The sequence below is a fragment of the Camelina sativa genome, chromosome 17, assembly GCF_000633955.1.
Source record: "Camelina sativa cultivar DH55 chromosome 17, Cs, whole genome shotgun sequence".
Classification (NCBI taxonomy): domain Eukaryota; kingdom Viridiplantae; phylum Streptophyta; class Magnoliopsida; order Brassicales; family Brassicaceae; genus Camelina; species Camelina sativa.
In genome coordinates this window covers 18,689,794-18,713,055 of record NC_025701.1, presented here as the reverse complement: position 1 = coordinate 18,713,055, position 23,262 = coordinate 18,689,794, and the positions used below count along the sequence as shown (strand labels likewise).

At 40.4% G+C, this 23,262-nt stretch overlaps 1 protein-coding gene across 1 annotated transcript; it reads left to right on the top strand.

Moving 5' to 3' along the window:
* On the top strand, positions 19,979 to 22,634 carry LOC104759619. Its single transcript, XM_010482529.1, has 4 exons — positions 19,979 to 20,407; positions 20,513 to 20,988; positions 21,078 to 22,170; positions 22,314 to 22,634. Exons 1-4 carry the CDS (start codon positions 19,979 to 19,981, stop codon positions 22,632 to 22,634), a joined length of 2,319 nt encoding a protein of 772 aa, XP_010480831.1.

The following is a 23,262-nucleotide window of genomic DNA, read 5'->3' as shown; positions in this document are numbered from 1 at the left end:
TAAAACATATATAATTTGGTAACGTCCAACAAATTATATTGATTCTAAGCTGTAATATTCTCACAAATGGCACAAAAAATAATTTTAACTTCCAAATTTAGCACATCATCTCTAAAGTTATAATATAGCATTATAGGTCAAAATTAAACCCTAAACTCTAGATACTAAACCTTACCCTCTCTAAAATATACTTTAAATGTAAAGTAGAAAACCTAAACCAAAAAAATTCTAAACATATTAAAATTATGTAAATTAAACCCTAAACTATAAATACTAAACCCTATGAGAGTTTTTCGGGGTCACATAAGATTGTGCCATATCTTCAAATTTAACATTTTTAAAAACAGAAATCTTCTCGAAATAAATATTTACAATAGATTCCAATATTTATTTTCCATTTAAAAAAAAAAAAATAGAATATGAATATTTGATTTCCGATTTTTCTGATTTTCGTTTTTTAAAAAGAATTATATTTAAAAGTGAAAGAAAAATTATTCTGTATAACATTTTTAGAAATAGTGATTTTCTCAAAAAAAAAAGATCCGCCATATATTCTAGTATTTATCTTCTATTACTTTTAAATTTTAGTAAACAAAAGGGAAAATTTACAATTTTTATATAGTGTATATATTGACCATAAGGCTCTCGATATTAACCGTTGGGATAAAGAGCCGTTGGGATAAAGAGAAGAATATTCTTGGGCGGTGCATTTAAGAGTTGTGTTCAACTTTGGGAAGGACTATATCTCCTTCCTTATTCCCTATGTGATTTATTAGGGTGTAGCCCTAGTTCTCTTGTAAACCTTTAAGTGTATCTTATGAAATATAAGTCTTTTCACATTCTCTTGGCCGTCTTCTTCTTCTTCTTCTCATTTCTTCCGCTTAATTCTAACATGGTATCAGAGCATGTTTATCGATCTATGATTCTATAAACCTTCTCTTCTTTTCTTTCTCGGTTTCCTCTTTGATTCTACCTTGTATTCTACTCTCTTATTCTACTCAGCTCACCATTCTATTCGCTAGTCTACTCTTTATTCTATTTGCTATTCTACTCTATTCAACAATGGACAACAACAAGCCTATTGTGACCCCGGTGGTGCTCAAGGGAGCAAACTACCTGTTGTGGAAGAGAACCACAAAGACCGCACTCAGTGGCCGAGGACTTTGGATCCACGTTGAAACGGACCAACTTCCCAAGAAAGTCACTAAGGAGAGCGGTAATGAGGAAAAGGAAGAAGACAAGGAGGCTGATCTCGAGAAGGAAGTTAAGTGGTTCCAAGAAGATCAGACCGTGCTTGCCATTCTCCAAAATTCGTTAGACGCACCTATCCTTGAGGCCTACTCGTACTGTGAAACGGCCAAGGAGTTATGGGAGACGCTGGCGAACGTTTATGGGAACGTGACCAACTTGACTCGCGTGTTTGAAGTCAAGAAGGCGATTAACGGTCTCCATCAAGAAGATTTGGAATTCACGAAGCATTTTGGGAAGTTTAGGTCATTATGGGCCGAGCTTGAGATGCTCCGACCAAGTACAATAGATCTGGCTATCCTCAACGAACGGAAGGAGCAAGACAAGGTATTTGGCCTCTTGCTCACCCTTAACCCGGCGTTCAATGACTTGATTAAGCATATCCTCCGTGGAGACAAGCTGCCTACGCTTGAGGACGTGTGCTCACAAGTTCAAAAGGAACAAGGCTCCCTTGGTCTCTTTTGTGGAAAGGAAGAATTGGCGACCGCGAACAAAGGTGTCTACAAGCATGATGACCGGAGAGTGATGGTGTGCGACCACTGCAAGAAGAAGGGACACATGAAGGACAAGTGCTGGATCCTCCATCCTCATTTCAAACCGGCTAAGTTCAAGGCGCATCTCTCGCATGAAGGATCAAGCGGACAAGGTTCCAGTGCGGCAAACCAAGGTAGTGCAGCGGCTACGGCTATGGCGGCTTCGCTTGGGGATCTTGTGAGAAAATCCGACCTGGAGGCCCTCATCAAGTCCATTGCCGCTCTAAAGGATTCTGGTATCACTTTCTTTGCTTCACAGCCTAGTAAAACACTTGTTGTAGACTCGGGTGCTTCTCACCACATGATAAGTAACCCTAGTCTCATACACAACATAAAACCGGCTGTGGGAAATGTTATTATTGCAAATGGGGATAGAATACCAGTTAAGGGTGTAGGAGACTTGAAGCTGTTTGATAAGAATTCAAAAGCTTTCTTTATGCCTACATTCACCTCTAATCTTTTATCGGTCAAGAAAGCTACAACTGATTTAAATTGCTATACTATATTTGGTCCTAACAGTGTGCATTTTCAGGATATTAAGACTGGAAAGGTCCTTGGAGGAGGAGATGCTAAGGGAGATCTCTATGTCCTAGAGAAAACCTCATCAAGTTCACCTAATATGTTTTCTTTGATATCGAACCTTAATAGTATCTCTAGTGATGTGTGGCATGCTAGACTAGGCCATCCCCATTCTAGAGCTTTTGAATTAATGTTGCCTAATGTTTCTTTTGATAATTCAACTTGTGAACCTTGTATTCTTGGTAAACATTGCAAGTCTATTTTTCCTAAATCAACTACTATTTATGAAAATTATTTTGATTTAGTGCATTCTGATGTTTGGACTTCACCATGTTTATCTAGAGACAATAACAAGTATTTTGTGACTTTTATTGATGAAAAATCAAAGTATACTTGGCTTACCTTATTACCATCTAAGGATAGAGTCTATGATGCATTTGTTAATTTTCAGAATTATGTCACTAATTATTTCAATGCAACAATAAAGGTACTAAGGTCTGACAATGGAGGGGAGTACACAAGTCACAAACTTAAGGCTCATCTATCCAAACATGGCATCCTACAACAAACTAGCTGTCCCTATACGCCCCAGCAAAACGGTGTTGCCGAGAGAGAGAACCGACACCTCATGGAAGTGGCGAGGTCAATGATGTTTCAAACCAATGTCACCAAACGGTTCTGGGGAGATGCTGTGATGACGGCTTGCTACTTGATAAATAGGACTCCTACCAAAGTTTTACAAGATAAATCCCCATATGAGGTACTAAACCAAATTAAACCTTCTTTGGACCACTTACGCAATTTTGGGTGTGTGTGTTTTGTTTTGGTTTCAGGAGAACAAAGGACTAAGCTCGATGCCAAGAGCACCAAATGCATGTTTATTGGCTACTCAACAAGTCAGAAGGGCTATAAGTGCTACGACCCGGCTAATGGCCGCCTTCATATCTCTCGCGACGTGAAGTTCCTTGAACACCAAGGATACTATGCGACAAAGGACTGGGACAGCCTCAAGGACCTATCTCAACCCAACTCGGATCGTGCAGCCAACCTTCGGTTTCTCCTAAACCACCTAGGCATCACAACACCATCAAATCAACCGGATCACGCTCCTCCTACTCAGACTCCAAATGAACCGGAAGTAACCACTATACCGACAGTAGATGAGGAAGATCAAGAAAATGCCTCCGAGCCGCTTGTTCTTCCTACTGATGCACCATGTGCCGAACCAGACCATGTGGACAAAGACCATGCCGTGGTTACGACCGACGTTCCATCTCAGGCACATCCCTCCGAACCGCCTGTTCCCCTTCGGCGAAGTGAACGTCTCAAATTTCATCCGTCGACATGGAAAGACAAAAGGGTTTACTACAATAATCAGGCCGTGGCTCATCCAATCCAAGCTGTGTGTTCGCTTGACCTTGTTCCTCAAGACCATGCTGCTTTCCTCACCAAGATCGACGCTCAGTTTGTCCCTCAAACCTACGATGAAGCCAAAGAACACAAAGAATGGGTCGCGGCCGTTGAGGATGAGACCGATGCTATGATTAGGAATCATACTTGGGATGAAGATGATCTTCCAAAGGGAAAGAAGGCGGTCAGCTCGAAATGGGTCTTCACAATTAAATATTTGAGCAACGGTGATGTGGAACGCTATAAGGCTCGTCTCGTCGCTCGTGGCTTTACACAAACTTATGGAGATGATTACATGGACACATTTGCCCCGGTAGCCAAGCTCCATACAGTTCGTGTTGTCCTCTCTCTTGCTACGAACCTCTCATGGGATCTTTGGCAGATGGATGTCAAGAATGCCTTCCTTCAGGGGGAGCTTGAAGAAGAAGTGTATATGCACCCTCCTCCGGGCTTAGAACACATTGTTGCTCCAGGCAAAGTTCTACGTCTTCGTAAGGCCATCTATGGGTTGAAACAATCTCCTCGGGCGTGGTATCACAAACTGAGCTCAACGCTTCGCACCAATGGCTTTCGTCGATCGGAAGCAGACCATACCTTGTTTACACTTCGCACAGCTAGTGGTCGCGTGGTGGTGCTTGTCTATGTGGATGATATAATCATCACCGGCGATGATAATGCCGGCATTTCCACCACTAAGGCTCTTCTCCACTCCGCATTTGATATAAAGGATCTTGGTGAACTTAAATATTTCCTTGGGATTGAAATCTCTAGATCACCGGAAGGGCTGTTTCTCTCCCAACGAAAATATACGCTGGACTTGCTAAAGGAGACTGGTAAACTTGGTGCAAAACCGGTCTCCACGCCGCTTGAAGAGGGTTACCAGGTCAAGCGAAAGGAGGAGATGAAGAAATCACCAAATGCGCCGGTGAACAGACTGGCTGAGCCATATGAGGATGTGGGAAGATATAGAAGGCTGGTGGGCAAGTTGATCTATCTCACTATCACACGTCCGGATCTTTGCTATGCCGTGAATCAAGTGAGCCAACACATGAAAGCGCCGACTAACTTTGATTGGAACACGGTTGAGAGGATCCTATGTTATCTCAAAGGGAGCCCTGGCCGAGGCATTTGGATGGGGAAGAACAACAACACTGAGATCGTCGGCTATTGCGACGCGGACTATGCGGGTGACACAACCGATAGAAGGTCTACGACAGGGTACTGCACGTTTATTGGTGGGAACCTTGTTACTTGGAAGTCGAAGAAACAGAAGGTAGTGTCTCAATCAAGTGCCGAGTCGGAGTATAGAGCTATGAAGAAGCTCACCAACGAGCTCACATGGCTTAAAGGCCTTCTCAAGGACCTTGGGGTGGAGATTGACAAACCTATCACTATGCATTGTGACAACAAAGCGGCAATACATATTGCAACCAATTCGGTCTTCCATGAAAGAACCAAACACATTGAGGTGGACTGCCATACGGTACGAGAGAAAATTGAAGAGGGAGTAGTCTTGCCGTGTCACACGCCAAGCAAGGATCAACTGGCTGACATCTTCACAAAGGCCACTAGTCCACAGATTTGCGAATACATCTCAAGCAAACTTGGAATAGTCGACCTCACACATCCATGAAGGATCTCTTCTAACCCGTGAAGATCATACTCTTTTCCTTAACATGGTTTTGTCCCATGTGGTTTTCCATGTTGAGGTTTTTAACGAGGTGGTCTCTCGCGGGTTCCAAGCTTAGTCATTATACTTGGCTAAGCTTGAGGGGGAGTATTGACCATAAGGCTCTCGATATTAACCGTTGGGATAAAGAGCCGTTGGGATAAAGAGAAGAATATTCTTGGGCGGTGCATTTAAGAGTTGTGTTCAACTTTGGGAAGGACTATATCTCCTTCCTTATTCCCTATGTGATTTATTAGGGTGTAGCCCTAGTTCTCTTGTTATATATATATCTTCTCTTGTAAACCTTTAAGTGTATCTTATGAAATATAAGTCTTTTCACATTCTCTTGGCCGTCTTCTTCTTCTTCTTCTCATTTCTTCCGCTTAATTCTAACAGTATATCCTTCTAAAACAATTTCAAATAAAAAATGCTTGTAAGTTATTAGAAAACTCTTCCTAAGTTTCCTTAATCTCCTATCTTTCTTGATAAGCATATGAGAGATTAAGTCGCGAATCCAATTAATATTCCTTCCTTCTTCTTTCTATCAATTTAAGAAGAAGAAGAAATATTAGTCACAAATATTAATCCCAAATATTTATTTAAATATTAGTCATAAAACATATTTAAATTTATTTGTAAATATAAAGAAATCCAAGTTTTTTAAAAATTACCATAATTTTTTATGAATAGAATCCACCATAGTTTTTCTGGAACTATAATCATTACAAAAATAATTAGCAACAATATTATTTTAAAAAAATAAGGATTCGGGTTAGCAAAAGTAATACATGAATTTCAATATATTCAATTTTGTAGATCCACAATTATGATCAATGATCACCCATGAATTCAACTGAAACAAACAAATTATGAAACAAGTTACATATAACTAAAATTATAATTTAAATCTATTTGGAAACAGAAAGAAATCCAAGTTTTTAGAAAATTACCATAAATTTGTTATGAATAGAATCCACTATAATTTTTCTGCAAGTATAATCATCACAAAAAAAACATTAGCAACAATATTATTTTAAAAAATTAAGGATTCAGATTTGCAAAAATTAATACCTAAATTTCATTATATTCAGTTTTGTAGATTCACAATTATGATCAATGATCATCCATGAATTCAACTGAAACAAAAAAATATGTATTAGGTTAAGAGCATAAAAATAGAATCCGATGAATCATATAAAAGACTAGGATTATAATACCAAAAGTTGTCTTTGCTCCTTTGCTTGTAGAATAAAAACCTCATCGAATAAAAATATGATCATGTTTAACCAAGAAAATAAAATTAAATAACAATCACAACCAAAAAAGCAAATAAACACAATTATTAATAATACCTCGCCGATTTGATTTTTTTGCTTGCTTAATCAACTCGTTCGTCCAGTCTTGTTTTTGATCTTTGATATACAAAAAAACACCCATGGTCCGTGACAGGTAGACCTAAAACACAATCAAACATTACAAAATGAGTAAAACTTTTGATATGATTCAACATAATAATTAAAAATTATAGCAGCATAAAATTAATTCATGCAAAGCACCAAAGCAATAGCACATCAACATGAAAAAAAAAAAAAAAATCATACAATAGTAAACTTGATTCATTAGAAGCACAATAATACAAAAAAAAAATTTATACTCTCAAAACAATATGTTTAGCAAGAAAGGAAAGGAGCTCTGACAACAACAAAATAATTGTAGGAAGAAAAAGAGAGTTCCAGAATAGGTATAACCGTATAATGTGTTGAAAAACGTGCGATGGCAATGGCGATGGCGATGGCGATTGGATCTAGTTTTTGAATGGAGGTTTGATGTTCATATATTTTACCCTGTTTTCCCTTAGTTTATTCACATCTTTTGCATGTTTTGCTATCCATTTTGACCATTGTTGCATAGCTTTAGGACTAATCATGCATTAGAGTTTAGTTGCATTGCATTTGCATCTTTTCATGCATAAACATGTGATTTTGGATCTCAAGGAGCATGGAAGCAATGCTGAGGAGAAGTGAAGCAATCATGAAGGAAAAGCAAGAGAGTTAAGGCTGAAGAAACAAGGTCCAGAGTCCCACTCGACCGCCCACTCGACCAGACACTCGACCGTGTGCAGAGAGGGACTCGACCGAGTGGAAGCTGCACGAGAGAAGCCAACTCGACCGGTTACTCGACCGAGCACCAGGTCGAGTTGGCCGAGCCGCCTAGCTATTTTGTCTTTTAGCATTTTTAGGGCTTCCACTACTTTTTCTATTTAAAGACCTTGTACCCAGCAGCCACCAAGAGTCCAGCTTTTTAGAATATTTAGAAACCTAGTTTTTACCCTTTTGAGAATTATTCGTTTTGCACTTTTATTTTTCTTAGATCTTGTACTCTTTTAAGAGAGAAAACACTAGATTCTTCAATATTGTTGGTTTCATAACTTTCAGAATATTGAGAATTTGAGTTTTGTTCTTTCTTCAATATTATAGATTTCTGCTTTATCTTTCATTTGATGCAAGTTTCAGTATTTTCTGGGTTTATGACTTTGATGTTCATCATGTGTTCTTGTGAGTAGTAGCTTAGGATCTTGAGGATGGGTTAGGCTGAGCTGTGTTTGAAGTTTGTTTGGTTTGGTCAGGCTTGATTGTGGTAGAATCTCTTCTAGGCTAGATGTTCTTAATGCTGATCCTATAACTGAGAGGGTAGGGTTTGATTTCAAGCATCTTAGCATCACACCAATGTTTAAGGAGCATAGATAAGGCTAGATCTAGAGCTTACCATTAGGCTTGCTAAGAGATTAGAGGTCTTGTTTGGTATGAGACATATTGCTTAATGCCTGCTTGTGTAGATTCTTTACTTTGTGAGAACAAGTCTAGAGATGCATAGGTTTGATTGTTTCTTGCCATGAGAGTGGATTAAACCTGTCTTAGAAATATATGTCTAGAGATTAGCTCAAAGTTTGCTTGAGATTTGTTGACCAAGTTAGATGACCTCATTCATTAGTCCAGCCCATGAATCCCTCCTCAAGGCCTTCCTTGTTTATTGATTTCTAAGTCTTAATCCTGCTGTTTGATCTTTGTTTGATTCGCTTGTGTATTGCTCTGTTTTTCTTGCATTGCTCTGTTTCACAGATTTGTCCAGCTCGACCCTGCACTCGATCTACACTCGATCGAGTGCTTGCTCGAGTTCATCCCCAGAACTCTTGTTTATGATTTGTAGTTATCCTGTCTTATCTCTTGTTTCATTCTAGTTGCATTTCTGTTGCATTTACTTAGTGTCATGTTCATTACTTATCTTGCATTAGTTCATTAGCATAGTTTCTATTTCTGTTCTAGCTTCATAATTGCTGTAATCAATCTGTTCCATTTACATTTAGCATCTAGGTCTAGTAGTTTTACTTTTTGCTCTTTACATTTCATCAATAGGATTTTTAGTGACAAACATCCTTTGCATACTTGGCTTAACTTAGGCTCATTTACACATCTTGATTGTTCACAAACTCTCAGATTGGATTGACACCTCTTATACTGCAACTGCATAAGGGGAATTGAAACACCCAGCCATCCATTCATTTCATATCTCACCATCACTCACATTCATCATCCATACCACAAATATATGTGTTTCAATTTGGCGCCGTTGCCCATTTGAGAGTGTTTTTGTGATATTTAGGATCATCATTAGTCTAAAATTAAGTTCGTTTATCCACTTGTAAAGTTCCTGAACTCGAATCTTCTTTTGTTTGGCTGTCTTGAGTTTCAGGTACCCACTCGACCAACCACTCGAGCACCACTCGACCGAGTCGTGATTGAGCACTTGATCGAGTCAGACATCGTATCTAAATAGACACCACTTCCCAGTCGACTCGACCACTCACTCGGGTCTGTTGATGCACACCAGGTCAAAGGGGAAAGATAATCTTCAAAGGCCTATTGACAACATCCACAGGCTGCAAAAGGGTTTGAGACATAAGCAAAGAAGAGTAGTTCCAGAACAGCAAAGAGATCAAGTGGTAATGGAGCAACATGATCCAGCTCCAAGACCAAGGAACATTGGTGCTGGAGACGCACCCAACACACACAACCAGAGAGCTAGTATTGTGCCACCCACAGTAGCAAACAACAACTTTGAGATCAAGAGTGGATTGATCTCCATGATCCAAGCCAACAAGTTCCATAGGTTGCCAATGGAGGATCCTCTAGACCACCTTGATGAATTTGATAGAATCTGTGGTCTTACAAAGATTAATGGAGTTAGTGAAGATGGATTCAAGTTGAGGCTCTTCCCATTCTCACTTGGAGACAAGGCTCACCTTTGGGAGAAGTCTCTTCCTACTGGAGCAATAACCACATGGGATGTTTGCAAGAAGACTTTCTTGGCCAAATTCTTCTCAAATGCAAGGACTGCTAGATTGAGGAATGAAATTTCTAGGTTTGCTCAAAGAAACAATGATAGCTTTTGTGAAGCTTGGGAGAGGTTCAAAAGATTTCAGACTCAGTGTCCTCACCATGGCTTCAGCAATGAGTCCCTCCTAAGTACCTTGTATAGAGGAGTGCTTCCCAAGATCAGAATGCTTCTTGATACAGCTTCTAATGGCAACTTCCTCAACAAGAATGTGGAAGAAGGATGGGAACTAGTTGAGAACCTTGCTCAGTCTGATGGGAATTACAATGATGATTATGACAGAACCATAATGTCCACATCTACTGACCAAGAGGACAAGTACAAGAAGGATTTGAAGATGGTCAAGAGAAGCTTGACAAGATCCTTCGTAGCCAACAAAAGTCCATTCACTTCATTGGTGAAGAAGAGGTTCCAGTTCAAAAGGGGGAGAATGAGTTTGCTGAGGTCTGTTATATGCAAAACCAAGGTGGATTCAAAGGCTACAACCAAGGAGGGTTCAAGAACAACAACCTCTCCTATAGAAGCAACAATGTAGCAAATCCACAAGACCAAGTTTATCCACCTCAACAGCCTCAACAACAGAACAACTATGTCCCCAAACAACAACATCAAGTGTTCCAGCCTCAATTGTGTCCCCTACCAGGGTTTCAGACTAACCAAGGCCAAGACCAAGACTTAAGAGCCATGATGCAACAGTTGTTGATTGGGCAAACACAAGGAAAGATTGAGGCAGCAAATAGATTTGCTGAGTTGAACAGGAGGATAGCAGATATTTATAGTGAACTCCATGCCAAGTTTGACACACTGACATCCATGATTGTGACCATGGAGACTCAACTAGCTTCTGCCCCAATGCAAGACAACAACAAAGGCAAGGCCATTATGCACTCTCTAGAATCTGCTCATGCTATCAATCTACGCAGTGGAAGGGTTCTACCAACAAGAGAGGGGGCATTACCAGACACTGAGGACAGTGGTGTTCAAGATGGGGAGGTTTTTCAACAAGAAGAGACTCAGAATGAAAACGTCATCGAACTCGACCCACCACTCGACCATTCACTCGACCGAGTGTGTGATCGAGCACCCGATCGAGCAGCCTCTTAGGAGAAAATTAAGCCAGTTACTTCCAAAGAAAAAGAAGTCTGGTTCATTCCTCCTCCTTACAAGCCTCCACTACCTTTCCCAAGAAGATTTAAGAAGCAGATGGTTGAAAAATACAAGGCATTGTTTGATAAACAAGTTAGAGAGATTGAGCTTAGGATGCCTCTAATAGATGCCTTTGTGATGATTCTCCCTTACCAGAAATTCTTGAAAGATGCTGTGATGGAAAGGATCAAAGAAGTTCAAGGAATGGTGATTCTTAGCCATGAGTGCATTGCTATCATCCAAAAGCAAGTGAATCCTCAAAAGCTAAGAGATCCTGGTTCATTCACTCTACCTTGCTCTATAGGCCCTTTAACTTTCAACAGATGCCTTTGTGATTTGGGAGCCTCAGTAAGCCTAATGCCTCTATCGTTGCTAAGAGCCTAGGGTTTACAAGGTACAAGCCATGCAATATATCCTTGATCTTAGCTGATAGATCAATAAGACTACCACATGGTGTTTTGGAAGATCTACCAGTTAGAGTTGGAGCAGTGGAAGTCCCAACAGACTTTGTAGTCTTGGAAATGGATGAAGAACCAAAAGACCCTTTGATATTAGGGAGACCTTTCCTAGCTACAGCAGGAGCAATAATTGATGTGAGACAAGGGAAGATTGATCTTAACTTGGGAGAGGACCTCAAAATGACATTTGACATTGTGGAGACTATGAAGAAACCAACCATTGGAGGGCAAGTCTTTTGGATTGAAGAGATGGACAAATTATCAGGAGAATTGATGGAAGAACTAGCAGAACAAGATCACCTTAAAACTGCTTTGACCAAAAGTGGGGAGGAAGGATTCATTCATAAAGAAACCAAGGCTTATGAGGAGATATTGGACTCCTGTAGAGAATCAGACCATCCAGAGGTTTTTGAGGGATTGCCTGCACAAAGAGAGGAAGTCTGGTCAGTTCAAATAGCAAATATGGATAGCTCGACCACCCACTCGAGCACACACTCGACCGAGCACCAAAATCACTCGACCGAGTGGACTGCCGAGTCTTCCACAGATGACTGGTCTGAACTGAAAGCACCAAAAGTAGAGCTGAAACCTCTCCCATCTGGGCTAAGGTACGTTTTTCTAGGTGAGAACTCTACTTATCCTGTGATAGTAAATGCTAAGTTGAGTAAGAAAGAACTTGATTTGCTAGTTGTTGAGTTAAGGAAGTATAGAAAAGCTATTGGTTATACTTTGGATGACATTCAAGGACTTTCACCTAGTCTCTGCATGCATAGAATCCATCTTGAAAATGAATCTTACTCTAGCATTGAACCTCAAAGAAGGTTAAACCCCAACCTAAAAGAAGTAGTCAAAAAGGAGATTCTTAAGTTGCTTGATGCTGGTGTAATCTATCCTATCTTTGATAGTACTTGGGTTTCACCAGTTCATTTCGTCCCTAAAAAAGGAGGAATTACTATAGTAAAGAATGATCATGATGAGTTAATTCCCACTAGAACCATTACAGGACATAGAATGTGCATTGATTATAGAAAGCTTAATTCAGCTACTAGGAAAGATCATTTTCCTCTTCCTTTCATTGATCAAATGTTAGAAAGATTAGCTACTCACACTCACTACTGTTTCTTGGATGGATATTCTGGATTTTTCCATATTCCTATTCATCCTAATGATCAAGAGAAGACAACATTCACATGTCCATATGGTACTTTTGCCTATAGAAGGATGCCATTTGGATTATGTAATGCACCAGCAACTTTTCAAAGATGCATGATGTCTATCTTCTCTGATCTCATTGAGGATGTTGTTGAAGTTTTTATGGATGACTTCTCTGTCTATGGAGACTCCTTTTCTTCTTGTCTTGCTAATTTGTGTAGGGTTTTAAAGAGATGTGATGAGTTCACAGTCAATGGTCAGAGAGTTAAGAAATATTTGGGAGAAAATGAGACATATGAGAAGTGCTCAATGCTTCTCAAGGATGCCCCTCAAGCTTGAAGAGCTATAGAAGTCAAGCTTAGTGACTCTAAACAAGCTCACTAGGGAGAAAGTCCCTAAGGTATCTCTGTATATATTGCTTAGGATTTTGGTATTTTGACTCTTGTTTTGGTGTTTTCATGGTCAGGGAAGCAAAGGAGTCTAAACAGAAGAAGAGAGGAACACACGCAGTCCAGCTCGACCCCCCAGTCGAGCACGCACTCGACCGAGTCACGGTCGATCGCAATCGTCGAGCTGCCCCAATCTCCACCTCCAAGTCACCAACAAGCCCCCAACTACTCCTTTGACAGCATGCAAATGGATGAGGAAAACTTCTTCCACAACCCTTGAGGTACCACTATCACCTTCACTTGTAAATATCATAAAATTTGAAATTGTGTTTTGTTTTTGGTCTTGAATCCTCTTACAAATTTCTTTCACACAGAGGACTGTGTGATTTAAGTTTGGGGGAGGGTTTGAGATAGCATTTGACATTGTGTTTTGTGTTCTTATTCCAAATTTTTAGCATCCTCATATTAGTATTTGCATAGCATCTAAGACATAGAAAAACCCTAAAAAATTGAAATTTTTTTGCAAAAATCTTTATAAAAAAAGAGTGTTCATGTAGTTTGCATTGCATATTAGGATCTTGTTTAGCATGTTTCATGTAGGATTGTATAATATTTGCATTAGGGATCTATGATGAGTTTTGCCTTGTTAGCTTGCTTAATTCACTAGACTAGGATCAATGCCCAAGTTAGTGGGACTTTGATGCTAGTTGAGTGGTTAGAAGCATAAGATTGAACCAAGCCTTGAATTCTTGCATTACATTTGGTCTAAATTGAAGCATGTTGTGATTTGACACCATTTCCTACTTATAAGAACCTAATATTGACTTTCAATTATCAATGTGTGCATTGCTTTAAACTCATGGATACCATATACATACTTGGATCATCTTTTTTTTTTTTTTTACCACTCTTGTTGATCCAAGTAGCTGATTTCCTCATTAAGAATCAGTTCCCCTACCCCTAAACCAACCCTTCTTTCAAGCCAAAATTATTCTTGAGTGTGTAAGGCCTATTTTGGGATTGAGCTTGGTAGAATGTGTTAGGTTTGAACTGACAAGAGTAAGACCTTGTGTAGTTCTAGTTTGCATTTTCCAAACTAGATATGACTAGGTTGTTTGACTTTTGGGTTTGGGACTTGGTTGGTTTGAAAAAGAAAAGAAAAGAGGAAAAAGAGAAAAAAAAAAGGTTAAAATCTTTAGGAAGGGAATGTGTTTAAGCAAAGTCTAGTGAAAGGATGGGAAGTAAAAATTGTTGAAGATGGTTCTAGATAAAGAAAAGAAAAATAAAGAAAAGAAAAATAAAGAAAAGAAAAGTCTAGCAAAAAGCTCGTATGTCTTAAGAATAAGAAGAAAAGAGAACCATAGCAATAAGAAAGAATTTTCCCCATTCCACTAGAAAGATCAAATAAGAAACCTCTCCTAAGGCTTGAAAATCAAAAGAGAAAAGGGTGAAAGAGAAAAGAAGAAGTTAAAGGGTAGAATTAGGATCATTTGGGTTTAGATTGATAGGATAAACACTTTGGGTGCATTCTTCTAAAGCTCAATCCATTTTTATGAGAGAACCTTGATATTGACAAGCCCCACTCTAAAAAGAGACCATCATTGTCTCAAAAACCTTTATCTCCAAGCCAAATGAGTTTAAGCATTGCATAGAATTGATTCATGTTCTTGATTAATGAATGTTAAAGGAAATGGTTGATTTGAATGCATGTGGACATCTAAGGCTCAAATCAGTAAAGGTTGTGATATGCTTGTCTAAAATCTTTAAGTACAGCTCATTCAACTTGCATCATAGTACTAGTAACTTGGACATTGATTCTAGATGGTCTATTTGCAAGCTTTAGGAGCTGAGATCCCACTTTCAAACCTCACATACCTTCTTATGTCTTGATTATTTGCTTGAGGGCAAGCAAAGACTAAGTTTGGGGGTGTTGATGTTCATATATTTTACCCTGTTTTCCCTTAGTTTACTCACATCTTTTGTATCTTTTGTTATCCATTTTGACCATAATTGCATAGCTTTAGGACTAATCATACATTAGAGTTTAGTTGCATTGCATTTGCATCTTTTCATGCATAAACAGGTGATTTTGGAGCTCAAGGAGCATGTAAGCAATGCTGAGGAGAAGTGAAGCAATCATGAAGGAAAAGCAAGAGAGTTAAGGCTGAAGAAACAAGGTCCAGAGTCCCACTCGACCGCCCACTCGACCACACACTCGACCGTGTGCAGAGAGGGACTCGACCGAGTGGAAGCTGCACGAGAGAAGCCAACTCGACCGGTCACTCGACCGAGCACCCGGTCGAGTTGGCCGAGCCGCCTAGCTATTTTGTCTTTTAGCATTTTTAGGGCTTCCACTACTTTTTCTATTTAAAGACCTTGTACCCAGCAGCCACCAAGAGTCCAACTTTTTAGAATAGTCAGAAACATAGTTTTTACCCTTTTGGAAATTATTCCTTTTGCACTTTTATTTTTCTTAGATCTTGTACTCTTTTAAGAGAGAAAACACGAGATTCTTCAATATAGTTGGTTTCATAACTTTCAGAATATTGAGAATTTGAGTTTGGTTCTTTCTTCAATATTATAGATCTTTGCTTTATCTTTCATTTGATGCAACTTTCAGTATTTTCTGGGTTTATGACTTTGATGTGCATCATGTGTTCTTGTGAGTAGTAGCTTAGGATCTTGAGGATGGGTTAGGCTGGGCTGTGTTTGAGGTTTGTTTGGTTTGGTCAAGCTTGATTGTGGTAGAATCTCTTCTAGGCTAGATGTTCTTAATGTTGATCCTATAACTGAGAGGGTAGGGTTTGATTTCAAGCATCTTAGCATCACACCAATGTTTAAGGAGCATAGATAAGGCTAGATCTAGAGCTTACCATTAGGCTTGCTAAGAGATTAGAGGTCTTGTTTGGTATGAGACATATTGCTTAATGCCTGCTTGTGTAGATTCTTTTCTTTGTGAGAACAAGTCTAGAGATGCATAGGTTTGATTGTTTCTTGCCATGAGAGTGGATTAAACTTGTCTTAGAAATATATGTCTAGAGATTAGCTCAAAGTTTGCTTGAGATTTGTTGACCAAGTTAGATGACCTCATTCATTAGTCCATCCCATGAATCCCTCCTCAAGGCCTTCCTTGTTTATTGATTTCTAAGTCTTAATCCTGTAGTTTATTGATTCGCTTGTGTATTGCTCTGTCTTTCTTGCATTGCTCTGTTTCACAGATTTGTCCAGCTCGACCCTGCACTCGATCTACACTCGATCGAGTGCTTGCTCGAGTTCATCCCCAGAACTCTTGTTTATGATTTGTAGTTGTCCTGTCTTATCTCTTGTTTCATTCTAGTTGCATTTCTGTTGCATTTACTTAGTGTCATGTTCATTACTTATCTTGCATTAGTTCATTAGCATAGTTTCTATTTCTGTTCTAGCTTCATAATTGTTGTAATCAATCTGTTCCATTTACATTTAGCATCTAGGTCTAGTAGTTTTACTTTCTGCTCTTTACATTTCATCAATAGGATTGTTAGTGACAAACATCCTTTGCATACTGGGCTTAACTTAGGCTCATTTACACATCTTGATTGTTCACAAACTCTCAGATTGGATTGACACCTCCTATACTGCAACTGCATAAGGGGAATTGAAACACCCTGCCATCCATTTATTTCATATCTCACTATCACTCACATTCATCATCCATACCACAAATATATGTGTTTCAAGGATTCCGGCAAGGCTGGGAGATGGAGAGAGGGTCTCTTGCGTTCTCCGTTGGGTGAGTTTATTCGGGGTTAGACCGGAAGTCTACCTCTTAATTCCTTAGGGCTTCTTACTTTGGTAGTAGATCTCAATTTCAAAGGAGATCTTCTGTTGCAATCGGATATTAGAGATTCGATCTGGTTTGATCGGAGATCTTGTATGTGGGTTAATGTTTGGAGCGAAATCAGGGTTGCGGGATTTATTTTGGTCTCCATTCGGGATTTGATGGTATTTATGTTGGTGATTTCGTTTGTTGTGTGTTTTAAGGTAAGGATTCGATGCTGTCTTTACCTTGAGAGATGTTGTTTCTGGTTTCGGTGGTTCATGGGATACGAGATTGATTTGAGATCGTTATCTGGGTGTCTTTTTGGGATTCAGTTGATTGGCAGATCTTCTCTTTTGGGTCGACGCTTTATGAGGAGTATCAGGGTATATAGCTAGAGTTTTGGTCTCCTTCGTCACATTCACGTTTCCTTTGTTGTCCTCCCCTATTCTCTGTTTTGTTCTGGCTCGTGCGGCTTCTGGTCTTTTGTTGTGCAACGGATCCGGTTGTTGTTGTTGGTGCTTCCTCACATGGCTCAATCGGCTTTTCTTAAGGGTAAGGCTCCTCTAGTGCGTACGGAAACTGTGAAAATCTCCAATTCATTTTTGGCTCAGAGAACTCAGCAGTTCTCTCTCACCCTTATCGGGAGACTGATGAATCCTTCGATTCAACGATTATGGAGTCTTTGGTTTCCACTCTGCCTAAGATTTGGAAGCTTGAAGAAAAGGTGGTGGGTGCAGATTTGGGCCAAGGTACCTTCCAGTTTAACTTCGCAGATGAGCTCGACCTGCAAGGAGTTTTACAAAATGGCCCTTACCATTCTGATGGTAGGATGATCTCTCTGGTTAAGAGGGAACCAATTATTTCCTCAACCTATCCCTCTGCGATTAATTTCTGGGTGAAGGTTGCTGGTACCCTAATGCATCTATGGGAGGTGGCTACTCTGGAGGCTATTGGTAAGAAGCTTGGGATCATTAGAGAAATTGATGAGGAAACAAGCAGTGTGTGTGTGTTACTGTCAACGGCTTCAACCCTCTTCTCTTCAAGATGGTTGTGCCTTTTGAATCAGGTGATGATGTTATAGTTACTATAGAGTATGAGAAACTAAATGGGTATTATGATAATTGCTCTCGGCTTACTCATGAGGAGAGAGAATGTCCAGAGCTCATTTAAGGATACTGGTAATCAAGGTGTCGAGCTCCAGGCAGATAAAAGAGGGGTTCAGCGTCATCAAGGCATGGGGAAACAGGGTGTGCTGCACAACGATGGTGGTTGGGAGAAGCCTCGGAAATATGCTAAGAGAGCCTTGGATTTTCAAGCTCACGGGTCTTTTTCTAGGGAGGGTGGTTCCGGTTCTTATCACCAAGACAGATATTATGGTTCAGCATGGGAGCAGAAGAGATCGTATGGTGCGGTGGCGATGGGGGTGGGAGGTAAACGCGGGTCTCAGTTTGTTCCTGGGGAACAGATGGGGCATGCTTCTACTTATCCACTGAATGGAAAGGGTGCTGGATCCAGTTGGCTTAAGCCTTTATATAAGGCTAAACCTGGTCAGAATGATAAGAGTATGCTAGAGGGTTTTGGAGGTGGTTCTCAATGAGATACAATGATGGAGAGTTCTCCCCAACACAAGGTTGACAAGTCTTTGGTAGGTTCGGAATTTGATGAAGCTACAGATGATTTATTAGAGGAGGGTGATGCTTCGGATGGTAGTCTTCAGGAGGAGGGGGAGGTTGCGATAGAGCAGGATACGATGTTGGAGGAGGGTATGGGGGCGGATGGCAATGTTTCAAACGAGTCTAATCCGGAAGTATTCCTATATCCTCTCTCCTGATTGTTTTGGATGTGAGTGGTGTTAGTTCTGCTATGAGAGGGGTTACTCTAGGTCACCAAAAGGATGATGCTTTAGGGTTTCCTAGCTCTCGGTCTAAGAAATTAGTTAAAAAACCTGTTTTGTCTTTAGCATCTCCTGGGAAACGTTTGCTTGCTAAAGCTCTATCTAAATCTGCAGGTGATGGCCAGAAACAGAAGGTGTTGGGGAAACAAGGGTCCAAGTCAGTGACTGGTCAACCTGCGGGCGGCGGTCGATCAGTTAAGAAAGGGATGGTGGCTCTCCCGAAACCACCGGCACGAACGTGAAAATCATGAGTTGGAACTGTCAGGGCATTGGAGCAGACCTGACAGAGGAGTATCTGGGAGATTTGTGGAAGACGCATCATCTTGATGTTTTGTTTTTATGAGAAACAAAAAAATGTTATTCTTATTTACAAAAATTTCAAGCTAAGTTTGGTTATGATAATATGTATACGGTTGACCCTTGTTGTTCCCGTGGTGGTTTGGCTGTTTTTTATATGAATGAAATAAAACTTTCTATTCTTTTTTATAGTAATCGTTTAATTGATGCTCAAGCCTATTTTGGACAATAATTGGTTTATCTATCTTTTGTTTATGGGGATCCTGTTCCCCAAAATAGACAGGAGGTATGGGATAAGTTGGTGGATCTTGGTTCATTCAGAATTGATCCATGGTTTATGATCGGTGATTTTAACGAATTGGTCGGGAACCATGAGAAATCAGGAGGGGTTATGCGGTCAGCCTCTTCTTTTGCGCCCTTTATCTCTATGATCCGGCATTGTGGTAAGTTAGAATTTCCTTGTTATGGTGAGCAACTATCGTGGCGTGGTAATAGACGGGATAATCAAGTGGTTCAATGTCGTTTAGATCGAGCCTTAGGTAATGAAGACTGGCATTGTCTTTTTCCTCATTCAAAGGTTGAGTATTTAGAAATGATTGGCTCTGTTCATTGCCCTATTCTGGCAACTTGTTTAAAATCGAACTTACGGAGGCAACGTCAGTTCCGTTTTGATAAGCGGTGGCTGGGGAGAGACGGTCTGCCTCGAGCAATGGATTTTGGGTGGAATCGCACTAAGAACTTTCGAATTCCGGTCTTCGTGGATAAATAAAAGAATTGTCGAAATTCAATATCATGGTGGTGGAAAAACAATGTCCGTGTTGGGCCTATGGTTATTTCCTCTTTGAAGGCGGCGTTGCAAGAGGCGAAGATGGATGACTCGATTTCGCAGGAGGAGATTCGTAGCATAGAGCGAAAGCTGAAGGAGGCTTATCGGGATGAGGATTTATATTGGCAGCAAAAAAGTAGGAAGTTCTGGTTACGGGTTGGCGACAAAAATACTAAATACTTTCATGCTTCCACGAAATAGCGGAGGGTAAGGAATAGGATTACTGAATTATATGGACCTGATGACATGTGGACCGAATCGGATTCGGGTATGGAGGATATTGCATCACAATATTTTGTGGATCTCTTTAAACGGTCGGATGTGCGGGGTGTTTCACAGATGCTTCAGGAGGTTCCTTCTTTGATCACAGACTCTATGAATAGGAGTTTAATCAGGAAAATCACAGAATCAAAGGTTCGCAAGGCTTTGTTTGCGATGCATCCCGAGAAGACACCAGGTCCTGATGGGATGACGGCAATGTTTTTCCAGAGATTCTGGTCCACTATTAAAGGAGATTTGGTAGCTTTGGTGAAGGATTTTTTCCGTACTGACCGGTTTGATCCTCGGTTAAACGAAACGAATCTATGTCTCATACCTAAGAAGGAGATGGCTCAACGGATGACGGAGTTTAGGCCAATTAGCCTTTGTAATGTGTGTTATAAGATTATTTCTAAGGTACTATGTTTCAGACTCAAGCGGTTTCTTCCATCCCTTGTTTCTGAAACCCAATCGGCTTTCGTTTCTGGACGTTTAATTACAGATAATATTCTGGTGGTTCAGGAAATGTTTCATGGCTTAAATACCAACCCACGATGTAAATCGGAGTTTTTGGCGTTCAAGACGGATATGAGCAAGGCATACGACCGTGTTGAGTGGGATTTTTTGGAAGCGGTAATGGTTAAGCTGGGTTTCGATAGAAAATGGATTTCCTGGATTATGTGGTGTGTTTCTTCTGTCTCGTATCAAGTCCTCCTAAATGGTCAACCTAGAGGTTATATCAAACCTCAGAGGGGTCTACGTCAGGGAGTTCCTTTATCTCGTTATCTGTTTATACTGTGTACGGAGGTCTTAATTGCCAATATTAAGAAGGCTGAAAGAGAGCATAGGATTTCGGGTATAAAGATAGCTCGGGATTGTCCTACCATTTCACATTTGTTGTTTGCTGATGATAGTTTTTTCTTCTGTAAGGCTGAGCCTGCTGAATGTAGTACGGTTATGGGTATTATAGGAGATTATGGGCGAGCGTCGGGCAGGAGGTAAATTTGGAGAAATCATCCATCATGTTTGGCAAAAAAGTACCCCCTGAAGTAAGGACTCAGTTAAAAGATGTAATGGGTATCTCCAGCGAGGGTGGTATGGGCTCGTATTTGGGTATTTCAGAGGATCTCCAGGGTTCAAAAACAAAGGCGTTCCGATACGTCACTGACCGTTTGGATGATCGTGTGAATGGTTGGTCTGCAAAGTATTTATCAAAGGGTGGGAAGGAAGTTATGATTAAATTGGTAGCTCTGGCTCTCCCAACCCATGTTATGTCTTGCTACAAGTTACCAACGGAGTTAACGGCTCGATTAACGAGTGCTATCTCAAAGTTTTGGTGGAAGTCTAATGATAAGGCACGAGGTTTACACTGGGTCGCTTGGGATAGGTTATGTGAGGATAAATGTGAAGGCAGTTTGGGCTTCCGCGCTCTAGAACAATTCAATGATGCTATGTTGGCCAAACAATATTGGCGGTTAATTCATTATTTGTCTCTGATGGCTCGAGTTTTGCGAGGTAGATATTTTCGGAATAAACATCCTCTACAGGCTAAGAAACCCTATTCCCCCTTGTTTGCTTGCCGGAGTATCTTCTCAACTAAGGGTTTGGTGGAACATGGTTCTTGGTGGGCGATTGGTTTGGGATGTAACGTCTTGGTGTGGCGGGATCCGTGGATTCCGGATATTCAACCGAGACCAGCAAATGGTCGAGGTCGGCAGTTACATCCCAATCTAATGGTCAACCATTTGATTAATCCATACACGAAGGAATGGCATATGCCAATCCTAGAGGAGTATATGGATCTGGTAGATATTCAAATCATTGTATCTATGGAGATTAAAAAATCCTTTAAACCGGATAAACTGATCTGGCATTATACTAAATCTGGGAAATATTCGGTTAAATCTGGCTACCAGCTCGCCCGCGATTTAATAAAAGAGGTAGAGTATGGGCCGACGTGCACATCTCTTAGGGCTCAGGTTTGGAAACTTCAGGTTCCCCCAAAGATCCAGCATTTCTTCTGGCAGATTGCTTCCGGCACCCTTCCTGTGTTGGAAAGTTTGGCTCATCGGGATGTCCGGTGTGATCTTCTATGTAAGCGATATGGCTTGGAGGTGGAGACTATCAATCATGCTCTTTTTGAGTGTCCCCGTTTGCCTCAGATTTGGGATTTGTCTCCAGTAGATATATGCATTGATGGATTCCCCTTTGCTTCTATTTTTTCCAATCTTGATTTCCTTTTCTGGAGGGCGTCCTCCCAGTCGACTATTTCGGATATTAGTTTTCGTCTATCTGGAAAGATAGGAACAAAAAAGTTTATCAGGGTATTGAGGCAGAACCGGGTGATGTTCTGATCCAGGCGGCTACTGATAAATTGTTATGGGAGAAAGCTAGATCCTCTTTTTCGACCTCCTCTGATCCTTTAACCTTGGAGGATCAGACCCCCGCCCCCCGGTGTCAGATCGATGGATCTTGGAAGGCATCAGATCCTTTAGAAGAATTAGGTTGGTGGTACTGCAATAGTGAGGATGTAACGCTGTTATTGGGAGCACGGAGTCAATGTCGCGGTCCTTCACCCCTTCATTCGGAGCTTCAAGCTTTGCTTTGGGCGACGACTTCCATTTTAGCATCAGGCGTTGACTGACAGTTTTTTGAGACGGATTGTGCAGAATTACTGGCGATGGTGCAGTCCCCCGATGATTGGCCCGGTTTTCCACCCTGCTAGATGAGTTCAGTTTACTCCGTTCCTTCTTTCCCTCTTTCTTGCTTTCGAGGATTCCATGCAAGTCTAATGTGCGGGCTGACTGCCTAGCTCGCTCTTCGAGATCGTTAAATTCAGCTTCTTCTTTTGTAAATACTTTTCCTCCGGTTTGGGCGACCAATCTTAGAGTTATCTTTTAAATTAATGTTTGGTTGACAAAAAAAAAATCTATATGTTTAGCTTAATGAATCTGACTTCTACTGTATTGGCTGAGCCTATATATATAGGTTGGAAGGAAAAACGTCATAATTATCTTTACCATTTTAAGATTTTAAAAAAATATAAAAAAAATTTAAACGAATATTCGTAATATATTATTCTAATTTTTTAAAAACAGGATCATACCATTGTTGACCAAATCAGGCACTGCCGTACTTATATGGCTCGTTGCAAGCTTAAACACAACCTAAATTCTGCAAAACAGATAGACGCTCTTCAATTCCGTCTTAACAGAGCCATGTCTAGTCTTCACTGTTCAGACAGAGATTTAATCATGTGGCTAAGACAAGAT

Excerpts from the sequence above, each read along its gene's own strand:
- LOC104759619 (XM_010482529.1), top strand. The coding sequence starts at position 19,979 with ATGTGGACCGAATCGGATTCGGGTATGGAGGATATTGCATCACAATAT. Across the intron at positions 20,408-20,512 it reads GTTATAAGATTATTTCTAAG|GAAATGTTTCATGGCTTAAA; the intron begins GTACTATGTTTC and ends CTGGTGGTTCAG. Across the intron at positions 20,989-21,077 it reads GGGCGAGCGTCGGGCAGGAG|CGAGGGTGGTATGGGCTCGT; the intron begins GTAAATTTGGAG and ends GGGTATCTCCAG.